Source organism: Miniopterus schreibersii, assembly GCF_964146895.1.
Source record: "Miniopterus schreibersii genome assembly, chromosome: 2".
Taxonomy (NCBI): Eukaryota; Metazoa; Chordata; class Mammalia; order Chiroptera; family Miniopteridae; genus Miniopterus; species Miniopterus schreibersii.
The window spans coordinates 164599158-164619851 of record NC_138102.1 but is presented as its reverse complement, the minus strand read 5'-3'; the positions used below and the strand labels follow the sequence as shown (position 1 = coordinate 164619851).

General features: G+C 47.6%; 1 protein-coding gene across 3 annotated transcripts in view; it reads left to right on the top strand.

Annotated features, from left to right (window-relative positions):
* Positions 1–331: 331 nt before the first annotated feature.
* GPRC5A (G protein-coupled receptor class C group 5 member A) overlaps positions 332–20694 on the top strand; it is a 68367-nt gene continuing 48004 nt past the window's right edge. The window contains exons 1-4 of one of the 3 annotated variants that reach the window (XM_081130843.1): positions 332–546; positions 12089–13017; positions 15260–15318; positions 15621–19574. In XM_081130843.1, coding sequence (XP_080986969.1) covers positions 12096–13017; positions 15260–15318; positions 15621–15713 — 1074 coding nt within the window. In that variant the 5' untranslated portion in view covers positions 332–546; positions 12089–12095 and the 3' untranslated portion in view covers positions 15714–19574. Of the gene's footprint in view, positions 547–1363; positions 1429–12088; positions 13018–15259; positions 15319–15620; positions 19575–20694 lie in introns of those variants that run through there. The other 2 variants (XM_081130842.1, XM_081130841.1) reach the window with 2 other exon arrangements.

Sequence of the window (20694 nt, the reverse complement as noted above, 5' to 3'; positions counted from 1 at the left end):
CCCGGCCCCCCGGCCCACGGGCTGTGGGACCCAGACCTTAAAACAGGCGCAGCGACCTGGCTGGCCCTTGCCCTTGGGGGACAGGAGTGCCAGGCGGGGAGCGCGGGTGCAGCTTCCCCTTGCAGGCGCCAGTTTTTGGGACTGATAAGGAGGCGTCCGCTGGCCCCCTTCTTTTACGCGGTGCCAGGAGGCCACCAGTGCGCTGGCCTCAGAGCCGTCTGCGCAGCTGGGCGGGCCAGGTGCCCTCCTCCCCATTTCAAGGGTGACTGTGCCGCTGACGTCAGGCCGCTTTTGGTTCATTCCCTGGCTCCCGGACTTTATTTTCATAACAGCGAGCAGTGTCGTGGAACTGGAATGGGCGTGTCCTCTCCCCCGGACCCTCTCCCGCCCCTTGTCCCTCCGTTCACCTCCTCGCTCGCTCCCTCCCTCCGGCGACAGCCGCCTTTATAACTGCTTGGCGCCTTTGGGGCGGGATCGCTTTCGCGGGCTCCGCAGCACCCAGGGGCTCAGCTCCGTCTCCAACGCGCGCCAAAGCCGAGGCACCGGGTGAGTGAGGCGCACGGAGCGCGCGGCGCGCCCCGCCTCCGGATGTAAATCCTGGGGGTGAGCGGGGTCGGGACGGGTGGAATTCGAGAGGAAGCCTGGCAGTGTGGGCTGCAGCTGGCTCTGCAAAGAAGAATCCCAGGAAAGAAATTCCCCTAGTTTAACACAACTGAGCTGCTTTTTTCTCCTGCGCTTCGCAGGCTAAGCCAGAGGCGCAGAGCAAAGTGAACATCAGGTAGCAGTTTCAGGCACATTGCACACTCTTGCTGGGTGGAATCCTGGCCAGGCAGGCGAGCAGTTCTGGGATGGAGAGGTAGAGAGAAGGGGGAGAAAGATCTCAGAGGAAGGGAAGGGACTGGGGCAGAGAGGGGTGGAAACTGGGACGGGGGGGCAGGGAGAGAAAGATGGTGACAATGGTTACTTCACCCAGTTACTGACAAGTTTCCAATGATTCCGTCCTTTCCCAAAAAGCCTTCTGAATTTCGGGAAGTAGATTAAAAGAAGCCATGGCTTCTTTTGATGTGAGTGTGGGGTCGTCAGCTCCACAGCATTCCCTCCGCTGCTGTCCCGTGAGTGGCTCAGGAACTCCAGCATGTTCAGTAACAACTCAATAGGACTTGGGAACGGCCCCAAAGACGCCCAAGAGGGCCCCTCCAACGTCGGAGGCGGGGAAGGAAAGGCCAGCACACAGGGGAAGTCTGCTCAGGTTGCAGGAATTTGAAGACTTTTTTCATTCCTAACTTCTTTCCCGGCTGATTCTCGACTCAGGGTTTGTAAATGTCACACCTCAGATGTTCAGCTGAATCATCCGCTGCTGAGGGCTCATTCCTGAAGGGATGGATAGGTGAACCGCTTCAGATACAATGGCCTGGGGCCCATGGAGGGGTGAGGATCCAGGCAGAGTGCGGCTCTCCAGTGCTGTGTGCTGGGTGCTACTTGGAGAGGGAAGGAATGAGGGGGAGGAAGGGTCAGGAGTTTTACTTGGGAGATTAAAAGGCTCCTCCAGGGCCTAGAGAGGTGTGAGTTCCAAGGGCAAATGCAAATGAACAGAACATTCCTGGGAAGTGCTCTCCACTTGAGTTAGGAAGCCTGGTTTCTCCTCCTGACTCTACAGGACCTTGTGGCTGTGAGGGGGCAAGGGCCTAGGCCTTGAGTTCCTCCTAAGGGGTCTTGCGAAGGCCCCCAGCTCCTTCGCAGGCTGAGATTCTAGCCCCTCTGTATCTGCACATGTCCCCTGGCAGTCCTCTGTGGAGTCTGCGCCTTGCCTTCGTATTTCACTCGTGGGAATAGAAGATAACAGCATGTGAAGAAGAATTTTGACTGTGTGACTTAATTTTTCTCATTCTGGGTGTTGGTCTTCAGGTCCACTGCTGTTTAAAAATCCACACATTGGGTTGAGGAAATGATGTGTTGGTATAATAGGACCTTTAACAACAGTGAATTGAATAGTGTTTTCGCTTGAAGGGTCTCAGATTTTCTGAGTGGTTTGGTGTGTTTCTACTTTTATTCCTATTTTTATTGCTTTGTGGTCAGGATCGATAGTCTGTACATTTCTTATTTTAGGATTTCAGGTTTTATTTGTGGTCTAAAATATGCTGTTTTTGTATATGTTCCAAGACCTTTTCCGTAGAAGCAATCATACAGAGCAGGGGTCGGTAAACTAGGTCCATGGCCAAACACATCTCTCAGCCTGTTTTTGTAAATAAAGTTTTATCAGAACACAGCCTAGATCATTTGTCTATGCATTATCTATGGCTGCTTCAGCTGTAACATATGGACTGCAGAGCCTAAACCACTTATTATCTGGCCCTTTATAGAAAATGTTTGCTGATCTCAGATATAGAGGCTCTGAATTATATGATCAATAATGGAGATCTAATAAGATATAAAGATAGAGAATATTTTGATTAAAGTATCCACAGGACGTATATAAAATTTACCATATTATTATTCATTTTTTCTTTTTAATCTGCTGAAGACTGGTAAAGAAGTATTAAAGTCTCCTACAACTGTAGTATTTCTTTTGATTTCTCCTTGTACTTCTGGTAGTTTTGTTTTCTGTGTTTTGGTGCTATGTTATTCAGTGCATAAAAGTTTATGGTGGTTGTATCTTCAATGTGAAGTATCCTGATTATTATAGTGTAGTGCCTTTTTGCCTTGACTACACTTTGTGTGATATCAATACCTCAACTCTTTCTTAATTGTCTTACCTTGAGCAAGCTATTTAACTGTGTACCTGACACATAATACCAGCTAAATAAACATTATCTATTATCATTGCTTTTTTTTGGCATTTATTTTCATTTTTTCCTTCCTTTTGCTTTCGACTTTTTTGAACCCAGTTGTTTTAGGTGAGGTCCTTATAGTATAATATAGTTTAATTTAGTCTTTTTTCAAAATAGAAGAGTTACCATTTGCACTTGTTGTGATAATAGTTGCTTGCTGTTGTCATCTAATTTTTGGCCATGTATTCTGCTTTCCCCACTCTCTCCCACATTAGATAGTCTATATTGTATTTTTAGCTCTACTAGGCCACTCAGGCGATGGTAATGCCATTCATAGGGCTTAGAAATACAGGCTTTTGTGGAAAGATGACAAATTTAGCTTGGGGCTTGCTGGATCAAACATGAATGTGCTACCATTATATATTGAAATGAGATATGTTAAAAAAGGTGTCTTTGAGAGCTTTGAGATGGCATACCAGTAGAAGACTTCACTTTATTCAACCACCTATTTTCTGGAAATTTCATTTCTTAAGATTCTGGGCCTAAGAGATTTGAAACTTTCACTCAAATTTTTAAAAAATGATTTTCAGTATTTTTATTTTATATTCCATAATTTATTTTACATTAATCTAAAGTTCACATGCTTTGTCTAGAATAGAGGAAGATTATAATACCCCCATGGAACTACTCGAAAGTGAAGATGTTGGCATGAACACTGTTGCTGTACTTGTTTAGCTGTGCCTATGGTAGTGTGATGCTTTATTTTCACTCAGTTACTGCACTGAAGCTCAATTCACTGGTGTTATTCAGATGTTATTCACAAGCTGTTGCCATGATGTATCACTTTTATGTCATCATAGTACGAATAGCTACTCAGAACAGGGGATCTGGAGGTTTCCCTGGAAGTACTCTCCAATTATTACTAATCCTTTATCCAGGGCAGAAAATTTCTGTGGGACTCCACCCTTGTCTTAGAATTCAGCCTAGATAAAAATATGAGGATCAGCACATATTCATCTTCAAAAATTCTTCCTCCCCATTACTCACACTTGCTAATAAATAACTTGCTTTGAGTAAATAATCAGCGGTCAGTCTTATTCCAAACATTTGCTCAGCAACCACTGTGCAGAGCACATAGTGAGGGGCACCAACAAACAGAAGATTTGCTCAGTTTCCTTAATCCTTAGAAGCTTGTTATCTGATAGGTGAGTCAACACTGATATTCAAGCATAATATATAACATATATATGGAAAACCGTGAGTGCCAAGAAGTACTTAATTACAAAAACTATGAAGAGACTTACAACTTTAAAATGAGATGGAACGAATAAATTTTTAAAAACCTCAAGATTTGGGCCAAGTTTGAACAATACGGTAAATGTGTTGTAAATAGGAGGGGTAGGGTCTTTCTGGCTAAAAGAATAATGTATGTGCTGAGGCAAAGAGGGTGACTGTCTGAGATGGTCTTAGATGAGCCCCAGTTTCCTACCAGATAGAAAAGATACTCTTGGAAGATTTGCTTGCTCTAGCCGGCTTGGCTCAGTGGTTAGAGCGCCAGTCCACCCACCGAAGGGTCACAGGTTGGGATTCCAGTCAAGGGCACTTACCTCGGTTGCAGGCTCCATCCTACGGCCTGGGTTGGAAGCAACCAATCGATGTGTTTCTCTCACGTTGATGTTTCTCTCTCTCTCTCTCTCCCCCCCTTCCACTCTCTCTAAAAAAATCAATGGAAAAAATACCTTCAAGTGAGGATTAATAAATAAATGTTAAAAAAAAAAAAAAGATTTGCTTGCTTTCTTCCCAGGCCTTCTTTTCTTTGCTCCCCTTGAAGCGTTTAGCTCAATTGACCACCCTTTTTTGGGAAACTGCTCCTTGGTTTCTGGGAAACCACCTGGGCTTATTTCTCTTTATAATCCCCGGTGATTGATTTCTCTCTCTCTCTCTCTCTCTCTCTCTCTCTCTCTCTTCTCTCTCGCTCTTTCTTTCTTTCCCTCTCTCTCTCTTTCTTTCTTCTCACCTGAGGATATTTTTCCCTCCCATTGCTTTTCAGAGAGTAGAAGGGAGAGACACATCGATGTGAGAGAGACACATCGATTGGTTGTCTCTCACACGCACCCCAACCAGGACAGGGGATCAAGCCTGCAGCCAAGGTATGTGCCCTTGGCCAGAATCGAACCAAGGACCCTTCAGTCTGCTGGCCAGTGCTCTAATCACTGAGTCAAACAGGCTAAGGTCCTAGTGATTTCTTTTTAAGATTCTTGCTCCTGCTTTGATGAGATGGTGTTCCCATGGTTCGGTCCTCAGCCCTCTCGCTCACCGTATGTGCTCCATGAGTAATCGTCTCCTCTCAAGCCTTCAGATGCCTCGGATGGGCCCAATCTGTGTGTATAGCCCAAACCTCTCCTGCCTCAGACCCACATGTCCAAGTACAGAGGGGGTCACCTCAACCTGGTGTCTAGGAGCCTGGCTTTTTAGAGCCATGTGATCTTGGGAAAGTAATTTAATTTCTCTGTGCCTCATTTTTCTCAACTGTAAAAAGGGGGCATAATAATAGGGTCATGTGGGGGTTAAATGATAACTGTGTGTGGCCCAGAGTGAACTCTCAGAAGAACTTAATGTTTGTTCTTTCTGGATACTTCCAATTGCCTGCCCCATAGTCATTTTAGATTCAACAAAGCTAAACTTGGCACCTCCCCTCACAAGTCTGTATTTCTAAGCTCCATTCAGTTGCCTAAATTAGAAATCTGGGAATTAACCTGTACTCTTTCATTCCCCAAGCCCTATCTCTTCTACCTTCCCTCAAGTCTCTCACCATTCCCTGCCCATCTCTCTGGTTTCCTGGCTAAAGCTTCTTTTTTTTTCCTTTTTTTTTTTAATTCGATTAGGTAGAACAGGCCCCTGTTTTCCATGTGCCCTCAGCATTCCCTGAACACTCAGTAACTCCTTGTTTGTATGTCTGTGTAACTCTATTGGTCCTCCCAAGGGCAGCAGCCACGCTTGTGGTCCGAGTGACTTGTACACTTAACACAGTACCTAACACTAAGTAGGCACTTAAATGTTTGTTGATTGACCTAATGCAAAACTGCTTGCTTTGGAGACCTCTCAGAGATGATTTAAATGGAGAGGCTGGAGTTGGAGAGAAAAGCTTCTGAGATCATAACTGATTTAGAGATGAAATTGTTTTAGGCGGTGGGAACTGGCACCAGGTGTCTGACCGGTGGGGTCAGACTGGACCTGGGTTCAGTAACCTTGGGACTTGAGTTCTGGCTAGGAAAGAATTCAGAGCCAAGACTCAAACTGTAAGAGAAATGTATTTATAAGGTCACAGAGGCAGAAGAAGTAATTCCTAGAAGAAATGGGTTTAGGAAACAAGTTATAGAGGCAAAGGAAGGGCCCTTGGAGCTCCATAGTGAGGAAGGTAATGGTAACGCGCCTGGGGGGAAGGAAGGGGGAGGGGAAAGGGAAAGGCACAGGTGTGCTCCCAGGAGAGAGGGGGCGCTCTGGATCCTCCATCCTAAGCGTTATAAGGGTGGAGATTTAAGGGGAGGTCTCAGGGAAAGCTCTTAATATTCATCAGCTTTCCAGGTGTGTCCTTTCAGGGTCTTGGTCTCCACTGATTGATTGGCTGGTGCCAGGGAGTCATTTTCCAATGCAGTTGGTCCTGAGGTCACCTGTGGCTGGTTTTGCTGCTTTTCTGGATCTGGAGCTGAAATACAACTGAGGCCTAGATGTTATCTCTAGGGAGGAAAAGTCAGGGGGTCCAAACTGCATGACCAGCGATATGCTGGGGGAGGTAAGGTCACCCTGGGGGCGAGGTCCCACCCTATGATTGTCCTTTGCTAGGCACCCAAGGCTTTCTGCTTTGGTGACCTTTTGTACCTGGCCCATTGTCCTTGCTCTGCTCATGTCTAACTGCCCACCATAAAATGACAGATCAAATTATGATTAAACTCATAAAAGGATATTTTTTCTATCTATGTGACGCGGGACATGTAACTTCGTCTAAGACGCAGTCTTCTCACCTATAAAAGGAGTTGTAGGAATATTAAATGAGATAATAGGTATAAAAACAGGTAAATGAAAAAATACACATAAAAACAAACACTAAGTGTTGTGCCTGGCTCACAAGAGGGCTCAGCATGTGGCAGTAGACGTCATTCTTTTTATTTGTGATTATATTGTGACTGTTGTTATTAGTACAGATTGAATGTGGCACTTCAAGGACAGAGAGGAAATTAAAATGATAGAAAATCACAAATTTGCCTGCGAAGGCTCAGCTTCAACAGACACCTCTTATTTGATGTTATTCCCAGGCAGTCTCTGAGGGAGCCTTGTCTTCTCCATTTTTAGATGACAGAGGAGATAAATTGATTAATCTCCTAAGGAGGAAGATGAGATCAGCTATTGGGAAGGTTCAGGGCCCCAGGTAATTCATGCTCAGATACTCCAGGGCAGGGCTGCAGAGACCCATCACTTGCTGGCATTTGTCCCTGCACACGAGTCAACGCCACATATTGGTCAAGGCCGCGTGCAGGGTCGGCACTGCTCCAGCTCCCTGTGGCTTTGTCCTGCAGGTGGACGTCCTCCTCCTTGGCCTGCACTCAGACTCTTCACCCTCACCTCCGGCCAGCTGGGTTAGCAGTTTGCTGCATGTATTCTTTTAATGACAGCACATAGGCTTAGACCACCTCGTTGAGCACCCGCCCTCATTTTACAGAGGGGTTGAGGTTCCAGGAGATAGTGTCCGCAGGTGGAGGTAGCTAAAGCCCCTCCGTCCTAAAGGGGCAGAGTAAAGGGAGGGTTTGGAATTGAGCCCGGTGACGTCCTCCCTCCTTCCCTGCCTCTCCTCCTTTCTTCCTTCCCTCTCTTCTTCCCTGCCTGCCTCTCCTCTCCCCAACTTCCTCCTCTCATTGTTCTTCCACTGCCCCCCCCACCCTTTTTTTATTTCTTTTTTCCCTTAACCTTTGGGTCAATGGCCTGAGTCATTTCAGAAAGGTTAAGGCAGTGCCAGGCGATTCCAGGGTCTCATTCATGGGTGGGGTGCTGTTGGGTTATTGGAGGCAGGTAGTTGGCTCGGTTAGCCACTGTCGTAAGTGAAAAGGGGGGTCTCGCCCTTTTGACTCAGAGTCCCTTTCTCATTTCCCAGGCCACTAAAACCTCCCCATCTCCCTTGGAAGTGCAGGGTTTAGTCATCAGGAAGTTGGGTGGGAGCTGATGACTGGATTCCAGTAAATTCCTCTGCTTGTTGGGAAAGCCTCCGGATTCATGTCTCCTAGGAGACACCTGCAGTCACTTAGGAGCACGGTTCCAGACATGGCCCAGAGCCCCTAACTTTGGATCCAAAGTGGGATTTTAGACAGCCTGCATGAGAGGGAGGGTGGGTGCGAGTGGTGGGACTTGGATTAAGGACAGCAGATGGGCTTGTGAGGTGCAGCCCACCCCACCCCACCGTCTCATGAGCAACCCCTAACCATACGCTCGCTCACCCATCCTGGCCGGGCACTTACCACAGTCAGGTGCTAGGCTGGAGGCTGGGGAGAGACATTTAATAACCCCACCTCCACAGGACCTTTTTGTCTAGAGGGAGATGCAGACTTCTCAACAGGCACCACAGGGCTGCGTGCCAAGAGTGGTAGGAAATGCAGAGGCTCCCTGAGAATTCAAAGAACACGTGTCTCACTAGATGTGGGCATCAAGGGAAGCAGCCTGGAAGAAGGGGCCACAAAGCCAAATGAAGGGGGTGGGGAAGCAGGGAGAATGCCCCGAACAGATGGGACAGCATGCTTGAAGTGAGAACCCCGGGCTTGTTTGGAGGAGTGACAAAAAGTTTGAATAATGGGGACTTGGAGGAGGAGGGTGTGGTGACAAGGCCTGAGGCTGGAGAGGCAGATGGGGACTGAGGATGAAAGCCTTCCACTGGCTGTGCAGGGTTATGGCTCTTCCCCTGGATGCCAATAGAGCCGCTCGGAGCCGGCAAACCGGTAGACAGAGGCCAGGCTTCTGAAGTGGTCCGGGTGGAGATGACCGTGGGCGGCACAGTGAAGGGGCATTGAAGAGCTGGAGGTGCTAGGCTGTGGACGGTGGGCTTGTTAAAGAGGCCTAGAGATTTCTTCGGCCATTTCCCAACTCCATGGTAGGATCTTAACTTGGCTTTCAGGGCCACTGCCTCGGGTTCGCAGGTGGGGAGGCCCTGGGATGCCTCCTGCCCCACCTCTTGCTTTCTCTTAGAGGACCTCCCCTCCTGCCCTGCCTTCTTCAGCAGAGCACGCACAGTCAGCGGGCAGATAGTCATTTCTTTACCGTGTAGGAACTGGGGGGTATGCATAACTGAACCGCTGGGGCAACTCAGGGGTAGGCTCAGCTCCCGGCGGATTAACCCATGCTCAAAGCCTAATGTCACCCCCTTTCTAACTAGCGGGCCCCTTCTGGCTTTAAGTTCTTACCAGACAAAGGGGCTCTGTGGTGTTGTGTTGAGATGTGCAATGTTGACGTTCTAATTGGGGTTTGAGTCCTGGTCCTTCCGCTGCCTAGCTGTGTGACTTGGGTTAGCCAGCTAACTTGTGCCTCAGTTGCTGCACCTGTGGGACAGGGATAATCACGTGGGCTCTATCATAAGGTGCTTGTGAGGGTTCAGAGTGAAGTGCATAAAACTGGGCCTGATCTTCTGCTTTCCGGAAGTCCTTTTCAGCTTCCCAGAACCCTGTCCTCTCCCAGCCACCTTCCCCAGGTCTTTTCCTCATCTGGGCCATTCCCTGGAGACCTGATACCTTCTCAGTACAGGCCTACTCGATAAGGAGTCTGGTGAAGGTTCTTTTCTTCCAGCGAAATTGAAAGCACTTAGGACATTTTGGACCTGTTGTGTAATCCCGGGCATGTTGGGGAATGGCTAATGGAGGTCAGTTAAGAAGGATCATTAGCCCTGGCTGGTTTCTCAGTGGTTAGAGCATCGGCCTGTGGACTGAAGGGTCCTGGGTTCGATTCCAGCCAAGGGCATGTTCATCGGCTGCAGGCTTCATCCCTGGGCCTGGTGTCGGGGCGGGTGTAGGAGGCAGCCAATCGATGTGTCTCTCACATGGCTATTTCTCTCTCTCTCCCTCTTCCACTCTCTCTGAAAAGCAATGGAAAATTTCCTCGGGTGAAGATTAAAAAAAAAAAAAGAAGGATAATTAGTTCAAAAAATTAGTCACTCAAGTAAAAAATATTTACTAAAAGTTTTTAAAAAGACATTTCTGAGAGAATTGGGAAATTGAAACCCTAACTGAATATTTGATATAAAAGGGTCAGTGTTAATTTTTTAAGTGTGGCTAAGTTAAAAAGGAGTTTTTGTCATATATGTGTACGTGTGTATTTATGGACAAACTGACCTGATGTCTGGGATTTGCTTAAAAATAATCTAGTGAGTGGGGTGGGGATGTAGATTAGTGAAGCAAGATTGGCTGATACATTGATAATTGAAACTATATGATGAGTCCATGAGCCTCCATTATACTGTTTATTTTTGACTATGATTGAAAGTGTCTGTCACAAAAACTCAAACATTTAAAAAATCCCATTGTTTTAAAGGCAGTTCAGGGACTGTTTCTCTATCTCCCTGGCATGATTGGAGGGAAGGTAGACGTGAAATTGGGGAAAATTGTTTTTCTCCCACCCCATGCCCACTGCCCATCGCTCTTGTCGGACCCTGGTCTGTGGGTGTCAGGAGGCCCCTAGACACTATTCCCTCCTGCACCGTTGCACCCGTAGTGAGGGGCCTAGAGGTCCAAGTTGGGTGCAGGGGGTCTCTGCCTTACTGTCCTTCTGTCCATCCCCAGACTGTCCTCTATGCAAAACCTCATCAGTCTCTTGTCAAGATTTAGAGATTCAAAGTCCTTCATAATCAATTATCAGGTAGTTATGATAACAACGACTTGTCAACAAACAGCACTACTTTGAAGGGTGGGGAAGGAACAGTGGAAAGGGCAGGGATGGTGAGAGAAGTACCTTTCCAGCCAGATACCACCCTGATGATTGATCCGAGAGGGAGGGACGGAAGAGGAGAGGTGAGGGTGAGGGAGGGTGAAATGCGCAGGGCCTGCCTGGGCCCCTTCCCCTGTTTGCGCTGACCTTGAGTTAGACAGGGCTCTTCCTCTTCCATAACCATGGCATGGACAAGGGAGCGCCCCCCACCTCACTTTCCCATAGCACCTTGGAGTGCACATCAGTAAGCAAAGTGTACCAACTTCGGGTACTTGCGTTTCAGGGGTTGCCTGTATCTGAACCTCACTGGCCTGTTCTCTTTCCTTCTGTTTCTCAGTCTCTGCCCTGGAGAGGTGGAACCTAACTCATGTTTTGTTCTGTGCTCTTCCTGCACTAGAGGTGACTGTGGTGTAATTCCCGTGGGGTAGAGTGCAGGCAACAGGCCCACAGTGAGAGAAGGCCGAGGGGAGCCTGGGGCAGTAGTGGCAGATTGCATCTGTCTGTCTGTCTCTTCTACTATGGCAGAGAACATGTCCATTCCCTCCTTTCCCATTGAGTATCTAGAATAGTGATTGGCACAGAGTGGCATTCAATAAATATTGATTGAATGAATGACTATATAATACAAAGTTAAACTTGAAGGGCCAATTTCATAGAAAAGTTAGGAAGATAGATTTAAGCTATATATTATTTATATTATTTAACTTATTCTAACATATCACTAATATAACATTCTAATATATACATAATATTCATTCATATATGAGAGCTCATTATGACAGGGAAGACTCCTTCATTACTTTTTGGAATTAGTAGAGCCAGGCTTACAAGCCCTAAGGAGGGGAAAAACCTTCTACTATGTGACAGCAGAGCTGAAGAAGAGAATCCAGTGGGTGAGAAGTGAATGTTTGGTCTTCTGTAGAGAAATCTACAGTTCAGATTACTCCTTTTATCCATGAGAGAGTGGGATGTTCACAAATAATGTCTGAGACAGGTATTTCCATGTTCACTAATTGCAAACAAAAACTAGCGAAAAATAGTAGGAATGCTGGAAGTTATTTGTGACATATTTTTTGAACTGAGACTCTGAACCCCCTCAACAGCACACTGGGTCCTCTAGCTTCAGGGTAAATATTAATATAGTTCAGCTGCGGGGAAGAATGCATGAGATTTGTTCCTTCCCTTCATCAGCCTTTAGGATTTACCACAAGAGGTGGAGGAAAGTTAGTAGCTTTAGCTGATGTCGTAAGTTCATGGGCAAAACCTTGGCTGAACATACAGAATTTTTTCTGAATTTTTCTTGGTCCTCTGCGCCTGAGTCTGTCAGGACATTCACCCCCTGCCCCCACTTTGCTTTTATGCAGGAGCAGAATGACCACAACCCCTAGCACTTGCCGCAATGGCCTGAACTCCAGGTACTACAGACTTTGTGACACAGATGTAGTTTGGGGCATCGTCTTGGAAGCCGTGGCCGCGGTTGGGGCTGTGACCTCAGTGGCCTTCATGCTCGCTCTCCTGGCCCTCGTCTGCAAGGTGCAGGACTCCAACAAGCGGAAGATGCTCCCGGTCCAGTTCCTGTTCCTCCTGGGTGTGCTGGGGGTCTTCGGCCTCACCTTTGCCTTCATCATCGAACTGGACAGCAGCACGGGGCCCACGCGCTTCTTCCTCTTCGGTGTCCTCTTCTCCCTCTGCTTCTCCTGCCTCCTGGCTCACGCTTTCAACTTGACCAAGCTGGTCCGCGGCTGGAAGCCCCTGTCCATGCTGGTGATGCTGGGCCTGGCCGTGGGCTTCAGCCTGGTGCAGGACGTCATCGCGATTGAGTATGTCGTCCTCACCATGAACAGGACCAATGCTGACATCTTCGCTGAGCTTTCTCCTCCTCGGCGCAATGAAGACTTTGTCATGCTGCTCATCTTTGTCCTCTTCTTGATGGCGCTGACCTTCCTCACGTCCTGCTTCACCTTCTGTGGGCCCTTCACTGGCTGGAAGAGACACGGGGCCCACATCTACCTCACCACGCTCCTCTCCATTGCCATCTGGGTGACCTGGATCACCTTGCTCTTGGTCACTCCTACCCCTGACACCGTGTGGGATGACACCATCCTCAGCTCAGCCTTGGTGGCCAACGGCTGGATTTTCCTGTTGGCTTATGTTGCACCCGAGTTTCACCTGCTTACGAAGCAACAGAACCCCATGGACTACCCTGTTGAGGATGCTTTTTGTAAACCTCAATTCATGAAGCAGAGCTATGGTGTGGAGAACAGAGCCTACACTCAAGAGGAAATCACTCAAGGTATAGAGCCTGGCTGGGTGGAGAGTCCTTTATAGAAAGATGGGGGAGAATCATAGGGTATTATAACTAGAAGGAACATGCAAGTTCATCCAGCTCATGCCCCTGACAGAACAGATAAGGTCTCCAAGGCCCAGATCCTGTTGAAAGTCATCCAGCTAGTTAACAGCGAGTAGGACTAGAAGCTGGCCTCTGGAGCTGTGTACTTTCTACACAATACCATGTAGGTGTCTCTGAATCAAAATAAGATAAAGCAAAGGAATGGAAAAGTTCTTAGCGACAAATAAGTGAGACTGCATTCTTTATAAAAGATAAGTAAGGCTTGGCTGGCGTGGCTCAGTGGTTGAGCATTGACCTAGGATCCAGGAGATCGCAGTTCGATTCCTGGTCAGGGCACATGCAGGGGTTGTGGGCTCAATCCCCAGTTGGGGGCATGACAACTCTCTCATCACTGATGTTTCTATCTCTCTCTTTCCCTCTCCCTCCTTCTCTCTGAAATCAATAAAATAAAATAAAAAAGATAAGTAGGCATCCTTTCTGTGGGGCCTTCATATACTTGAGCGCATAAAGCCAAGCCATGATTTCCTGTAGTGACCACCGAGCACAGAGAGATAGAAAACCCTTTTATCATAAACCAGCGGAAATCTCCATAAAGTTACCAAGGATTCTGATTTAACTTGAAGAGCTATACTTTACTTCATGTGTCTGGGCCCACGGGAGGGAAGAGATCATATCTGACATGAAAGAATGAACCGATTTTGCTCTTTCCTGGAGCTGTGAGCAGCCAGGTGTTCTGTTGTTGTCCTCGTGACAAAAAGAGGCTCAACTGATAGCCAGACACTGCCCTTGCCCATGGGGATCTGTTTGTTGGTCTCCAGGGTTTTCATTGATCTCTGGGCCTAATCAGGGCAGGGTAATGGGTTTGGGACAACAGTGAAGGGCCTCTGAGGCCAGGTTCTCAGCTGCCACTACCAATTTCTCTGCTCCTGAAGCCCGAGGTGCGGAGCTTCCTGGTGCTCCTCCCTGCAGCTGGGGGCCCTCTCCTGGGCACTTGGAAACCTAAAGGGGAGGAGGGCCCCAGGGGGTATTTTACCCACCCATCCCCTCCTGTCCATTTCCATGGCTTCACTCGTCACCTCACTGCCGAGACTCCCTGTTATCATTCCCTAACTGGTCTTCCTTCCTTCAACACTTCTTTCCATTCATTTTATGGGCCACTGTCAGCCTGCTCTAAGATACTCCCCTGGCCACCATGCTTTGCTGGTCACCTACCTAACCAGCTCCCTGTGACCCACAACCTCAATCAAATCCATAGTTAGGCTTTTCACGGCCAGAACCCAACAGCTGCGGAAGCTGAGCTCTCAGTCCAAACCAACCAACTCATTTTCCTGCTTCTGTGTCAGGCTCAAGGAGTGTCTGTCCTCTGCCTGACAGCTTTCCTTACTCTCGCCCTTTTCCAGAGTCAGCCATTCCCCAAGATTTGTCAGCATTCACTCCGCCCCAGCTTCTGTAGAACTCCATGCTCTTATCAGTCCACCTCATTCCATGGCTATTTGTGAGCTGTCATATATTCCTTACTCTCTCTAGTCATCCTCAATACAGGAGTCATTCTGGTTAATCCTTATGTTCTTTACAACATCTTACATATAGAAGGTGTTTAGGTATTTACTGAGTAACTTGAACAGGTACATTTGGTGGGAAATAAATGGATTACTTTAAATTGTATCCATGATGACTGTATGTATCTACTCATCTGTTTCTTATCTTAAATCCTTCTGATTGTCCCCAAATCCATAGAAAACAGTGGCTCATCAATTCTGACCCTTTTTAATGAAAATAATAAAAACCCCCTCCCCCCTTGTTGGGCAGTTAAGGAAATAGGTAAATCCCAGTGAGGTTCACTCGAGGTATACCTCTGGCCAGATCTATATCTGAAAAGACTGGTTTCAAATGTGGTTTTGAAGTGGTCCCAGGATGAGGTGGGCTCTGGTGAGGCTTTGGACAGGTGTTTCCATAGTGATCATATGCTGCTAGTTACTCATTTATTCAACCAATACGGTGCTTACTCTGTGCCTGGCCCTGGGCTTGAGGACACAGTATCTTCCCCATGAAACTTACAGTCTCCCAGAGAGAAAACTCGGCGGATAATGCATCATGCTCTGGTAGACGACTCAGCGGGGAAGAGCCAGGTGGGTGCCCACGGGCAGGGGCCCTAATGCTGTAATTGCCCCTCTCCCTGTTTTAGGTCTTGAGGAGCCGGGCGATGCCACCTATGCCCCTTATACCACCCATTTTCAGCTGCAGGTAAGTGATCGCTCTCCTTTTCCATCAGCGGCCTCAGCACTCCAGGAACATGGTCCCTCAGGACTAGATGGTGTTGCCATTCTGATGGCCCCTAAATGGCCACCTCGAAAGGATGACAGGTCTGCTTTGCTGTCATCTGCCTTCTGGGGTTAGGGCAAGAGACTGGAGCGCAGGGCACAGGGAGGACTTTCGGGGGAGGGTCTGGGAGAAGGGGAAGAAAATGAGGTTCCTGCCCAGACGGAGGTTCTGTTGAAACACCCGGGAATGGGAGAGGGTTTCACAATATGGTGCTTCCTTTCTAGAACCGGACCTCCCAGAAGGATTTCTCCATTCCACGGGCCCAGACCCGGGTCAGCCCTTACAATGACTATGAAGGAAGAAAAAATGGCAGCTAGCTGTTCTGAAGAGTGGGATGAACACAGCGAGTCAGCAGGACTAATGGGGAGTTTGAAGGGATGTGGGCTGAATCCCGAGTCTTCTAAGGAAACCCTACAAAACATTTTGGGAAGACCCTACCTCCCTGCCAGCCTCAACCACTGTTCCTGTGCCCTGGAGTTGCGGGGGGCCAGCATGACCCAGTTCCTAGCAGCACTGTACTTTTCCTCCCTTGTCCCACACCCAGGATGCTTCTTCTAGGTGGGAGTCTTAGGAGACTCAGGGTCCCCCTCTTACTATTCCTTGTCACTTTACCTGTGACTAAAGCTCCCGTCATCTGACTGTACTGGCTCATTCAACTTCAGGAACCAAAACTCAGAGCTGGTTTTGTGAGGATTGCTTGGCCCAGAGCAGAACTGCAAATCTGAGCAAAAATAGCAAAGGGCTGTCTCTCAGCCCCTCCCTGCCTAAATCTACACTGGAAGCCAACTTACGGGCACCCTCCCTTCTTGCCTGGGCCGGAGAGGCTAAAGATCACCCTAAATGTGCTCATCTCTGTGGTGCTGCCTAACACAGGCCTCTGTGGGTCCCCAGCACCAATCCACAGGCCCCCCTTCTCTCCTGGGATCACTCCTAAACTTGCTGTCAACACCCTCCAGCCCCTGAGACTAATCTCCCCAACATGTTTTACCAGGAGTTTTCCTTCTGGACCTCACTGGCGTGGGCAAACCCAGTCTCTCTCTGCCAGGAGCGTCTGTGTACTGTTCCCTCTCTGTTCCTGGCACTGATCCGAATCCCCGCCCCTGTGACTAGATTTGCACTGTGCTCACCTCCTGCGTTCTGTGCGCTGCATTGTCTACAGAGAGGGAGTGCTCCTTGTATCATAAGTTATTCACCGTCCTTTACCTGGAGATTCAATAAAGACGTGGTGGCAACTCTTTCACGGTGGCAGCAGCAGAATGAGTGGCGGCCGTTAGTCATGTCGGAGCTGAAGTTCAAGGTTCGGTTCCACTGGGTGTGGACTTGACCCTTCTCCGTGTGTCTCTCCTCTTCTCCACATGTGTCTAAGACAAGTGTGTTTTCCTCAGTTTTTGAGGTGAGTGGCAGGGGTGAGAGGGGGAGCCAGGAGGGGTCACGGACCCTGAGGTTTTACTCCAGGAAGGCAGAGAAGTGGCAACCCTGGAATGGGGTTTGGCAGCCCAGGTAAGACAGGAAGGACACCTTAAAGCTAGTTTGACAATTCACCTGAGGTTTAATTGTAGGAGGAAATAATCCATTTCTTTTATTTGACAGAATTGGTTCATAATATCTCTCAGAAAAGACATGGTACACATGGTACCTAACAATTATTATTTACTTAATCCCCGAAACAGCTCTGTGGGGCAGGGCAATAGGAAATTGCTCTTTGATGAAGGAAAAAATAAGTCTCCATACACAGAAACGGAATGACATTAAAAACATGTAGCTGAGTTAGGGAGTTACCGCCCCAGAGCCTACTGTTCTGCTTTTCACCAAAAGGAAAGAGGTGAGGTATGGAAAGAGGTGAGGTGAGGTTGGAGGTGACTGGATGACACGCTGAATTAGGATACTTACCTTCCCTGAAGATTTGGCTGTTTCTCAATGGCTTTGCACCAACATTAGCCAAGTTTTGTATTGAAAAGGGGAATTACAAATAATAATTTTTATCCTTCTAAACTATTCTAGTCTTTCCCAAGAGGGCATAACCCAGTGAGGAAAAAGCGATATAGCTTCACATATATTGTTTTGTCACAGTCTAGGAACTCAGGAAATACACATTTCCTTCCCTCTTTTCTTTCCTTCAGTCTCCAGCCTATCAACCAAGCAAAGGGGGCTGAGTAAAATGTAGAGCCGCAAAATACTCTGGATCTGCTTTCTTATTAGAGAAAAGAGTCTCCAGGCCTTTGTATCCCCATGACTGCAGTTCTCAAGTCAAGCTCTTCCAAAACAGGAGAGGACATGGAAAGGAACCTGTTGCCAGAAATTGGTTTCTTCCTTTTTATTTATTTTTTTAATATCCTTACCCAAGGATATGTTTTTATTGATTTTAGAGAGAGAAACACTGATGTGAGAAACATTGATTGGCTGCCTCTCATGCACCCCAACTGGGACTGAACCCACAACCTAGGTATGTGCCCTGACTGGGAATCGAACCCTCAACCTTTTGGTGTACGGGATGACTCTCCAACCAAGCGAGGCACACGCTGGCCAGGGCGGAAATTGGTCTCTTTTCTAAGAAATAAAGTGGTCTCCAGGGTTTGGACAAGTAGGCCATCATCTCGCTGAGTTTTTGTTCTTAAAAGGGAGTGAAGAAGGCTCTCTATTCAACCACACTTGTCATCCCCCATGACTGCTAAGCTGTCGCCGGGTCTTATGCCTCCTGCACATAATTAAACTCAGTTGTCAAACTGGGAACATCTCGGGGCTGGAGGTCTTGGCCTCTGAAAGTCACTGTGATGATACTGGGGAAGAGAGTTTCCCAGTCAGTCCTGCAAGTCTCCATCTCCACCTGGGCTGCAAGTAGAATTTGCAAATTTAGCCCAGCCTGGTCCTTGAGCGAAGCCAATTGACTGATGGCTGGTGACCAAGATGGCATCTCGTTTGAACTAAATGGATGATAATAAAATGAAGCTCACAACCTTTCTCTCATTTTTCATTGTCAGATGATAAATAGACAGCACCTCACTTCTGCCTCTCGCTTTAGGCCGAGTGAGCCCACAGCTGCCATACTGCACGGTTCCACTTGATGGCGGTAAAACCTCAGGCATCAGCCCTCAAGGACGCAGCGCCTCTGAAAAGCAAACCTCTAAAGCTCCTTTCTGTGAAGGGCGTGAGGCAGAACAGCAGATACTCAGTGGGCTTGAGGCAAACGCGTCCCATTTTAAAAGGCTTGTGTGTATGAGCTGTTTGCATCCTTCCTCGCACCATCTTTAGAGAATTTGCTCCTGATCTTCTCTGCCAGACTTTAATTGCCCTGTGCCTTATTTTTGCGAAATTCTCCAAAGTATTTCCAGCCCAATTGCATGCAATCTGGCATCTTTACTGAAACTGGTCTCATATGCTGTTGTTAGCAATATCAACGAGTATTTTTGTGGTGGGAACATTGGCTTTGTGTCAGGAAAAGTGTGCCAAAACAAAGAGTACAGCCTGGCCCTGGAAACGCAGCAATAACACCCATTCTTCCCCCTCCCAGTGCATTCTGGGTTTCCTTCCTTCCTTTCCAGACTTGTCCTTGCTGCTGAGAACTGAGCTGCACGCAACCTATCTTCTCCTTTCTTGCCCATGTCCTTATGTTGCTACCAGGGTTTGCAGGTTTGCCCCTGTCCCAGCCCCAGTCTGAAGCAGGAGTCTTTCAGAACTGGAGGTGGTGGCTTCAGAAAAACCTTCTTTACTGTTGACTGCTGAGATCCAGGACCTGGCAAGTCAACCTCCAGCTTGTAGACTGTTGCCTTGGGAAACTGTCTGGTCCAACCTTGGGCCTTCTCTGGAACCTCTTCTACCCAGGGCAGACAATGCTTTGCCCTCCCTGGTTTCAGGATGTTTCAGGCTTGCAGATGAGTGTGAGTAGCAGTATATCAGTGTCTGGTCCTGTTTTCTGCAACCTCCAGATTGCTACAATTTTCTCAACCCTTCAGAGTGGGACACTCCAGTGCTTAAAATGTTAGCATCTGAGAAGGTCATGGAGCTTCTTTAGTTGGTGCCTCACAGCCCTCACATTACAGAGAAGGAAACTCAGGCCTAATGGACGTAATAAAATTGGGACCAGATTTCTAGTTCTGTGTTCTGCCTACTGTCGACACTTGGGAGGTCACTGTTAGACACATTTTTCCAAAAGAGTGTTTGAGTAAAGAATCAGACAAAGTGACCATGGTTACTCATATTTTAAATTCCTCTCATTTTCCTTTGTCTTCCCAATTGCCTTTTGTTCCTCTGATTTCTCCTCCAATGATCTTCTCTCCCTGCTGCATGTAAACTGTGGGTAGAGGGATTGGAGGAAGATTGACATTTTCTGGTTAAACCACAGATCACTGTCCTTTAACCCCCAAGCCAAATGAGCATCTGCCTTTTGAGGGAGTGGGCTGTCAAAAGGATTTCAAGGCAAAAAAGAGTTCTTCATTTTCCCAGCCAGGGTGATAACCCTCCCACTTCTCTGAGTCCCATATGGAGTCAAAAAACCATATCCAGCACCTCTTCCTTTCTTTTGTGTGGAGTTATAGTCCCCCCAACCCAAGGGCAGTCTCAGTCCTTGTGCAGTTTCTGATGGCCGATTTCAGAGGCAGTCCTCAGAAAAACTTTGCAAGTAACTGTTGTGTGTAATGACCTGAGCCATGTGTCTCAAGCACCAGATTCAACCACTATCTTAAACAGAAGAGGAAGGTTTAATGGAATTTGGTTACCACATGTGCAACACCCAACTGTCTGCTTCTAATTCAAGCCCCCTTCCATATTAAGATTCACCAATTCATTAAAAAAACACAAAACAAAACTCTGATAAGCCCATGCAGCTATCCCTTGAGCTCTGGAACATTGTGGTAGGGTCTAGCGTCATACTATACCCTGTTATGCAAAACTAACAGAAACTCAGGTCCAGCTGCCTGCTGCAATGAAAGCCAAACTCGTGAGACAGGTGCTGGTGAAAAAGGAAGGAGGTTTATTCAGGCACTGGTCACCTGAGAAGATGGGGGACTCTTGTCTAAAGCCCATCTCACCACCTCAGTGAAGGCAGTGGTTTTTATAAGGAAGGAGAGGGAAGGTTAAAAAGTTCTCTACATTTAGACCATCACAGTCCATTCCAATAAGGACCTTGAAACTGGTCAAGTGATGGTTTGGTGTGCATTATCCTGGCTTTCTGGCTGAAGGTCAGCAATTCTAGAGCTGAGATGACTGAAGGTCAAAGTCTGTGTCTCCTGGAGTTAGTTCCTAGGATTCTTATACAAACATGCTCTTTATCTACAAGTCACACATTAATCAGAGTCAGCATTT